This window comes from Histoplasma capsulatum (genome assembly GCF_000150115.1).
Source record: "Histoplasma capsulatum G186AR genomic scaffold supercont2.15, whole genome shotgun sequence".
NCBI lineage: Eukaryota > Fungi > Ascomycota > Eurotiomycetes > Onygenales > Ajellomycetaceae > Histoplasma > Histoplasma capsulatum.
In genome coordinates this window covers 627577-636714 of record NW_025544815.1, presented here as the reverse complement: position 1 = coordinate 636714, position 9138 = coordinate 627577, and the positions used below count along the sequence as shown (strand labels likewise).

Here is a 9138-nt window from a genome sequence, read left to right as displayed (position 1 = left end):
TTCAAGTTGCTCAGAACAGGGAAAATCCCCAATACCCGCCCGCCCCTTCCCCCCCTATGACTGATTCGTCCTGTTATACACTGGTATACCAGACAGCAAGCTCCGAAAATCCCCATCCCCATCCCCCTCCACGTCTCCCCCCTTATGACTTGCCCTGTTATTCCCTCCTGGCGTTCGGAGGCTATTTTTCCGTTCACTTCATCTGCTCTGATTTACTCTGTTCGAACCCGGTCCGGTCGCGTTCTGTTCCTCTCCATCCGTATCAAAATCGTCTCATATTGCTCCTATCCTCACCCCATCTCCTGCTGATACGAACGCCATAAAAATGGCCATTTTCCGTTTCTCATCGTTGTCTTTTTTCTAACTTCCTTGTTCTTATTGTTATTATTTATTATATTATCTCCTTTTCCTTTAATTTTATCTGACAGTACCTTAGCCTTGTTCCTGGGATCTGTTCCCGTTAAACCCTCCCCTCCCCTACTTACCTAGTATCCCCATCCTATGTAATTCCGCCGTCTCGGTAGTTTATCTTTCTGTTCTGAAATGTTCTCTTCTCTCTGCTATAAGGTTTTCCGTTGCGTTTCACTTTCCCCTATCCTGTCTCACTGTCTCACTGTCTCAGGCATGTGTGTATCTGTGTACCTATGTATCTAGTATCGGGGCTAATCACCCCGCGTCTCCTCCTCCAGCTCTCAACTCCAGCGCTGGCTTCTAAGTTGAGCTCTCGAGTGCGCGAGAGAGCGGTTTCGCGCGTCTGCTGTGGCGTTTAGTGGTAATATATCCTTTTGTTTCTGTCGTACTTTCTCGACCGATGCTCTGGCTTTATTCAGCTATTTATTTTTTCCTTTATTTATCTTGCTCTCTCTCGCTCTCTTTACCCCCCTCCTTTCCTAACCCCACCTATTTCAACCGCCATCTAACGACTATTCAACTCACCTTAAGCCTGTGAGATTCGAAATCCCCGTTCAGTGGTATGTGGGTTTCATTCCGTAAAGGAGTGTTTTTACGTTGGAAACAGGTGATGTGATATAAAGAGCACATCGCGGTGACATCGCGGTGCAAGGTTGGATGGATGGACTGAGGGGGGAAACAAGTACTTGTTTTTATTACTTTTGATTTCTCTTCTGTCCTTCCGTGGCCGTCACCCCCATTCCATGTTCTCTGGTTTGACTGTTTGAGAGAGTACGGCTGCTTGGGAGGGAAACGGACTCAGAAATGACAACGTAGAAGTATCATTACATTTCATTCATATAGTTACCACCGTTGTGTTTAAAGCTACATTCCATTCCATTGATTGCATCCCATCCCCATACTCCAAATACCATCCAATACGCAAAATAAACGACTAAGTCCATGCATTCCAAGCATTCCCCAAATTGTGCTCCTATCACATCCACACGGTTAGCTTCTCAACTATAACAACCAACAAACTCACAAAGCAAGCGCAACACCCGGAATGTAATAAAACATACCTTAATATACTCCCCTCCCTTCTCCAACCATTCCTGCCGACTAACCGACGCACTCTGAAACTCACTGCCACTAGCCCACTCCGCCGCACCCTTCCACGCATCCAACACCGCATTCCCCGCTCTCCTGACTTTCAGGACCGGCCCCATCTCCACCGGCAGCAGCGACCGGAACTCTGTCGCAAACCTCTCGTCAAACCCCTTGAACAGCGAATTGCCGCCCGTAATAAATACATCCCTCAGCAACCGCGCCCGCTCCTGACCCGACGAAAATCGCTGCTGGTTAACAATATCCGCCGCAATCTCCACAAGACCCGCCTGATCCAGTCCCGCAATCGCCGACGGCTGAAATACGGTTTCGGGAACCCGGATGCGCTCCACGTTGAGATGGAGCTGGTGCGCCTCGCGCGTGCTCTCCGGGTCAAACGGCCAGGGACCCCGCAGGAACATGTGGATCAGGCTCTTGGTCCAGTCCGACTGCGCGTCCAGAGTGTGGTTTTCCGTGAAGAGTGGGTCATGCTCCAGGAGCTGCTGTTCGATCGCGCGGAGTTGGGTGGGGATGTCGATTTCGTCGTTGCCGTCATCGTCGGAGGTGGCACCTGCTGCGTCTGGTCCTGTGGCGACGGTGCGGTAGACGCGCCAGTCGTCGTCATTGGCGCCAAAGGTGTCGTCGTCGGTGCCACGCCGGCGCTTCTTGGTGGGAGTGTCGGAGGCGAGGTTTGCGAGGGTTTTCATGCGCATTTGGCTCGCGAGTGATTTGCGGTTGCCTAGATCGGCCTTCAGGCGTTCTTTTTCTTTCAGTTTTTGGAGGAGAGCCTATAGAGTTTTATTTGTCACTAAATGGTTTCTTGTATAAACATGCGGAGTAAGGGCACTAAATACCTCGCGAGCCTGCCTCCGCTCTTCGATCCACTGGTCAAAATTGTTTTCCCGCTTCTCATTATCCAACCGCTCTTCCTCGGCCAGACGCGCCTTTTCCATTTCCTTTTCTGCCTTGGCACGTTGTCTTGCTTCGATGTTCGATTTCATGAGTCGCTGGTGACGCTTCTCTTTTAAGCCGGCCTCGTCCAACTCTTCGTCAGGAACATCTAACAGCGGGAAGGTAGCTTCCTCTTGTTCTTCAGTCTCCTCATTTCCCAGGTCCTTGCTGCGAGATTTTTTAATGGATCTCTCGAGATCACGTATCGTGCGTTCCAAATGCGCTTCATCCTTCATATCTTCCGCCTCTAGGATACGCTTTACTTCCTTCTTGGTTTCAGACGCGAGTCCTTGCTGTAGGTCTTTGTAATATTCCAGCTCCTGTTCCTTTTTCATCAGCTTCTCCAATCGTATCTTCGCAGCTTGTTCTTGCAGTCGTCTACCGCTTTCTTTTTTCCTCTCTGCGATTCTGGCTAGCTCTTCTTCCGTCTTCTCGACGACAACGTGTTCCGTAAAAGGGTATTGGATGACACGGTTCCTGTCCTCCAATCCTGTCCAATCAAGATAACTCGATAGCTCCCGATCGTAGTCAGTCGAAACATAACAATGTTCATGGACCAATTGCGTTATTTGGTGCTCCGTCATGCGGTCCGGGAATGTAGGATATTTCAATTTCAATAGTTTCATCATGAAGTCGGCCGCTTGTTGGCCACCCCAGTTCAACCGTGAGGAATTCGACAAGAGCGCCTTAGAATTGAGAACGGGGATGACATGCGTGGAAGCGTGGGATGAGGAAATCACGAGCCCGTCCGTCCCGCGGTTGTATCGGTATGAGAAGAGAGAGTCAATACCGTAGGCAACTGCGGGGGCAGAATAACATTCGAACAGAATCTCATTCATCACTAGTGCTCGTCAGCCGACATATGACAAGTATATCTATGCCAAAGGAAGGGGGACAGGGGGCATACTTCTCCTCGTGTAGCCCAGATTAGCAATAGGTTCTGTTAGAACAATTGGCCTATCAACACCGCCATTCGCCCCGTCTACCCCCAGCTTCAGGAATATATAATCCAGCACGCCTTCCATGACATCCCAGTTGCCAATGACACTTGATCCCGGGTCGAAAGCATTCCGCACCTGGCCGCGCGTGGTCGCGTCGACGTAGGCATCGTATCCCACAAAATGGCACGTCCGGTTGAACTTGCGATCGCGATACTTGGCCATGACCGGCGGGATGATGAATCGAGGGGATTTGTCAAAGGACCATCCTGCCTTAACCAGGTAGGAGCCTGGCCACGGAAACGCAATATATATATATCAGTAAAGTAGTCGGGTTAGATTGTACATATGGCATATATGGCAGTAAAAGTGAGATATACGCACCATTGTCAATCACGATGGCACTGGAGCTCGTTGCCTGTCGACTCTGTTCATAGCCCTCTGGCTGAGGGGGCATGTAGCCCTTGAACGGCGGCTCTTGGACCGGATAAAGCTTAGGTGGCGGCTTTGGGTCATTTTTCTGAAAAATATCAGCCGCCGTTCGCGGGGCGACAAGTATGCGGGTACAAGTTATCGTCATTGAGACCGGGATGGATGAGGCGACGGAGGGGGTATGCGGAGGATGAGAGCTGTCTGGCGGAGATCAACCTAGCTTGCAGAAGAGAGATGGGGGCGCATTGTCATAGATAGGTTCCTAGGAATTGAGCTGGTAGGGTTTACAATCAGTAGTTAGATTTAACGGTGGCGGCTGGGGTAGTTTGACGTGAAGCCGAATGGATAAAAAAATACAGTTGAAGTTGGTTTCTTGCTTTTTGGTTGGCAGAACCACCATAAATGCATAAAATAACTATTTAAATTATACGGCGACACTCTGAAATATTCAAGTCAAACGTATCCAACAGCAATGTCGACATCTCAATATATGTCATATTCAATAAATAAATAACTAAGTATTATATACATATGCCATATGAATTATCCCGTGGATGCTATATACACTCTGCGCCCGTTTCCAGTTAAATTTATACCCCACAGGGGAAATATATTTATGCTGTGACTAGGAATGAGAACCACTACCAGAGAAAAAAGAAAAAGAAAAACAATACAAATCTCATCCTTCCCAACTCCGTAAAGCCATTGCCTGATTTTTAGATTCACATAATTTCATTTCGCCATAGTGAAACCGAACCAGAGTATAAAATACTCCATAACTTCCAACGACATAGGCTATACCGGGTCCTTCAACTCCTCCGTAGCTGCACACACAGAAGAGCAAGCATTAGCAAACCCAGAAGTAACCAACTAATCGTAGCCCTGAAATCTTCTCGAAAGCAAAAACATAGGACGGAAAACACACACCTTCGAGATGAAAAAGCACATTGGACTGGTAGTTCTTAAACATCTGCGCGACAAGCTCGACGTTCATGTTCTGCACGTTGACTTCCTGCTCATTCACAGGCATTAGCATAACCCCTTTCTATTTCATAGATGGATATATATATGAATAGATATACGCACCTGCAGATTCTTATTCAATACCATGATCGCTTCGTTGAGTTTCTCCTGGAGCGTTTTTGTTATTATTAGGATACATCATCATATACCCCCATACAGTCCGGCCGTAGAGAGACCGTTGTGACGTATGAAGGAGGCATAGAAACGTACGACATTAGAGATGATGCGGGAGAGTAGAAGACTTTGCTGGTGTTCGTGGGGGCTCTCCTGGATTGCGGTTAGCATCTGCAAGCATGCAACTCCAAGGTATTGTAGCTGAGAGAGGTTTTACCATGGTGGCAATGGTCTGTGGTCTATAGAGAGATGTCCTCCAACCAGAAGAGAGAAGGACTCTCGTTGCAGTCTCTTACTGAGTGGCCTTGTTCCAATTCCCTCCTCTCTTCGCTACTAGTCCTCTGCTCGATTCTGGGTTGTTGGTCGACTTGTTGATAAGCCCTGTTTATCCGAATGTTTGCAACCCTGACAAACACCCAACAGCTCAAGCAATCGCATCTCCATCTGCAATTCTTTCCTTTCTACATTCACATCTTCTTCTTCAATCTTTGATTGTTTCCACCACTATACACGACTCTATCCTAGTCCGTTCATCCAATCCCGATTTACACCCACAACCATGCTGCCACGCCCCTCTGCCGCCGACGATTCCCACCAGAAACTCCTTGACCAGCTCGACATGGCCCGCATCCCACGACCCTTCCGCAACCCTCACTGGAAACCCTCGGCCCGCCGTAACAAAAACGTAAAACAAATCCTCTCTGAAACCTCGCGAAAGGAAGCATCAGTTCTCGCAAGCCAGAATAACTCCGGTGCCTCAACCCCGTTCGCCGCCCCATCGAGCACCACCGCCGCCGCCGCAACACCTGCTACGGAGAACGGTACTGGTGACGGCACTCCCGTGACACCGGCCACTGCGATAGGTGCAGGTGTAAATGTGGGTGCGGCATCACGACCACCCAACATTGCCCAGGCGGCCCAGAGTCTCTCAACCCTGGTACTGGAGAAGAATTTCCGCACCCTAGCGCAAATGGGAGGTGTGATGGCGAATGGAATGGGGCCTGCGGTAACATACACGAATATTGAGTCAGCGCCCTCGCTGCACCCGTCGTCGCAGAAGAGATACTGTGATATCACGGGCCTGCCGGCGCCGTATACGGATCCGAAGACCCGATTACGGTATCATGACAAGGAGGTTTTTGCGGTTGTGAGGTCGTTGGGACAGGGGGTTGCTGAGAGTTATTTGGAGGTGCGCGGGGCGCATGTTGTGTTGAAGTAGGGGGATTTTATGGTATTAATGGATACTTTTTTCTTATCTGAATGGGACGCATGGTTCTTCAATTTCACTATGGATGGGACCAAAGGTACGTGGTGATTGTCTAGTGTCATCAAAACAGACAAGGGTAATATTCGATTCTTCCTGATTATACTGATATTATTTATATATTTTAGAGACAGCAAATTCTTCTCCATCAAGAGGAAATCCGACCGGAATAAAAATCAGATGTTAGGCCATCAAAGTCAAGCCCCACGCAGCCCACCCCACCCCTTTCGAGCTGGGGTTCAAATTTGTGGCGCTCCGGCTTAATCGTGACCTTTAGTTTTGATCTCCGCCTGCACATATAAATGATAATAAATGCAGAAAATCCGACGCGTTACCGCCGTCCCATGGGGGATGGCAGTTACAGTGGCATAGACTCAACTGTGGCCGTGGCGGGCTGGGTTGGGGATGGTAAAAGGGATGGAAAATGAGGAATGTCTTTGGTAAGGATGAAGGGGGAATAACAATAGGTTTGCAAGAGATGTATACTTTATGATGCAAGAGTAGACAAGATGTGAATATTTAAATTAGCCAATTGTTTATGAGTGCAGATAGGATCTGCCAACCACTTATTTTCATTCGACAATGAAGAAAGACGTTTCATTTTCAGATTCACATTTTTAAAGACAGGATTAAGGCAAGAGTGTGGTTCAATGGCACATAGTCTTTTTCATTCTGTAGTCCATTTCACCAGGCGACTGTTTGAAAAACAAAGATGAAAAAATTGCAAAGTTTTTTGTGTTTCATTTGGCGCTGTTGCTAGAGGCGGCTATTTTCGGCGCCATGGCCAATCATTTGCTGGCAAATAGCCCAGTTGGCTTAGCCGCAGCCGCGCTGCGATTTATTCTAGAAACCGAATAACAGAAGAAATAAAATAAATAATCCCAAAAATTTAATTCAACAGCTTCTAATTGCTATACAATTCAATACCCTCACTTCCCATGTTCGCTGCTTTGATGTTTTAATATTGATTTCGCCATATGAACCGCATTCAGTACGTTATCTTCGCAAACGCAGTCTGATACTTTCACATGAATACAACCTTTTCACTGCACGCCAAAACTGTCTCTCCTTTATTCAGCGTTTCCTAGCAGTCAATAATTTATATACCTCCGATCCCCTGTTGTCTTGTTGCTCACAATTCTCAGAGATCAATGTGAAGCCACGCGCCTATCCGTATGACTACCCATCCCCCCGCGCGCACCGAAAGTCCCCGGTACACCATTCGAGTCCAATAAACTTCCGAGTCCAGTCCCGACCTCCTCTTAACCCTATTCTATCGTCGGTCGTTATTTATACCATATATTGCCATCATTAGCTCAAAGCGTGCTATGCGCCGGAAGAAGAGCTGAGAATACGCTCTACCTATAACTATCTATCCTCCCACGGGCAGCGGGAAAGAAAAGGGATAGTAGCCCTTCCGAAGGGAAAATATAAAAATATAACCGCCAATATGCCGACGATGTGGTTATCAGATATGCAGAGTGAGTTCTCTTATAATTAGATTATTTTGCCTTGTATTTGATATCCTGGAGCGACTGGGTTCTGCTTTACTTCTGGGAGTTTTCTTCGATTCTTCTCGTTTTACTATTCTTCAGTGATACACATTTATTAACAGCAATGTCTTCAACGTAGAGTTTGGGGTGGTGTTTTGTTCTGGCGGTATGTGAAGCATATCTACGATTTCCCTTCCTTTCTTCCCACCAGTCACAACCAATTCCGACTGGCGATTACAGACGAACCATCACTATCAACCTCTTGGAGCCCCAAATGAGCACAAATAGAGAGAAAAAAAAAGACATTTTTTATCCACTCCGTCTGAGACCTCCTTTTAATATATAGGGGCGTTATTCCTCTTTTTGGGCATTATGATGTTTTTTGATCGATCGCTGTATGCCCCTTCCCCCTAACCCACTCCCGCACAACGATAAAAGGATTCACTAACTAATTACTCTTCCAGCCTCGCCATGGGAAACGTACGTGCCGACAACTAACACAAGCCCTTCCGGAACTAAAAATCAAGCACCCCCAACACATACATCTAACCAATCCCTCACAGATCCTTTTCTTAATCGGCCTCCCCTTGATCCTCGGCCCGTCCAAAACCCTCTCCTTCTTTGCTCGCCGCCAAAAACTCACAGGAACCATAACTTTCGTGCTAGGAATCCTGCTAATCCTCTTCCGCTGGCCGCTGACGGGATTCTGCGTCGAATTATACGGTCTCTTCGTACTATTTGGGGACTTTTTGGTTACATTAAGTGGATTCGTGGGGTCTGTGCCTGTGGTGGGACCACCGTTGAAGAGACTGCTAGTGTTCATTGGAACGGCCGGAGGGAGGAGAGGGAGAGGTGGAGAATTGCCTGTTTGATATTTCTTTAATGATGATTGATATTAATAGGCTCAGGAGTGTTGCTGCGGTTAAGTGTTTGATATCCGTCTTTATTTTAAGTTTTTCTTCTTCCTTCGGGCGCAACACTTGAGTTTTTCTCTATATTGGAAATACAGGCAGGATTTTGAACATTTTGAAACGATTATAAGAAATGCAACCTCTGACGAATGAAAGGTAAAGCAAAAGCCGAACAACAGGCGCTTCCGTGCCCTGATTAAACCAAAGATGCGTCATGGTTTGCACTTGTTGGAGAGCCCAGGTTGATGCCTGCTCCAGCGCGAGCCGTGCAAGGATACCATAGAATATGGCGGGTACCTTATTGTTGTGATGAAATTACATGGACATCCCCTGACCTGATTAGCTATTGAAAAACCCAAGCTTTGGGTTGCACAAAACGTACTGCATTAGAGCTTTATTAGTGGCTCTGTTATGGATGGCCGGGGTTTTCGCCCTGTGTTGACTGGTGCTGGGAGAGAGGTATGTATGTATGTTATGTATTAGTTTAACGTCGCGAGAGGGGGGGGGGGGGGGGG

At 47.5% G+C, this 9138-nt stretch overlaps 4 protein-coding genes across 4 annotated transcripts; 2 read left to right on the top strand and 2 right to left on the bottom strand.

The window, feature by feature from the left end:
- Positions 1 to 1085: 1085 nt before the first annotated feature.
- HCBG_08447 (uncharacterized protein) lies at positions 1086 to 4150 on the bottom strand (the record flags this gene model as incomplete). The annotated part of the gene is made up of 5 exons (XM_045435496.1): positions 1086 to 1384; positions 1473 to 2285; positions 2352 to 3289; positions 3356 to 3676; positions 3771 to 4150. The coding sequence occupies 5 exons, from the start codon at positions 3964 to 3966 to the stop codon at positions 1346 to 1348; spliced, it is 2307 nt and encodes a 768-aa protein (XP_045283988.1).
- Positions 4151 to 4613: 463 nt separating this feature from the next.
- HCBG_08446 (uncharacterized protein) lies at positions 4614 to 5126 on the bottom strand (the record flags this gene model as incomplete). The annotated part of the gene is made up of 4 exons (XM_045435495.1): positions 4614 to 4642; positions 4746 to 4830; positions 4905 to 4949; positions 5052 to 5126. 4 exons carry the CDS (start codon positions 5124 to 5126, stop codon positions 4614 to 4616), a joined length of 234 nt encoding a protein of 77 aa, XP_045283987.1.
- A 388-nt stretch (positions 5127 to 5514) lies between these two features.
- On the top strand, positions 5515 to 6826 carry HCBG_08445 (uncharacterized protein; the record flags this gene model as incomplete). The annotated part of the gene is made up of 2 exons (XM_045435494.1): positions 5515 to 6259; positions 6348 to 6826. The coding sequence occupies one exon, from the start codon at positions 5515 to 5517 to the stop codon at positions 6172 to 6174; it is 660 nt and encodes a 219-aa protein (XP_045283986.1).
- Positions 6827 to 8183: 1357 nt separating this feature from the next.
- HCBG_08444 (uncharacterized protein) lies at positions 8184 to 8677 on the top strand (the record flags this gene model as incomplete). Its single annotated transcript, XM_045435493.1, has 2 exons — positions 8184 to 8192; positions 8276 to 8677. 2 exons carry the CDS (start codon positions 8184 to 8186, stop codon positions 8582 to 8584), a joined length of 318 nt encoding a protein of 105 aa, XP_045283985.1.
- Between the last annotated feature and the right edge of the window lie 461 nt (positions 8678 to 9138).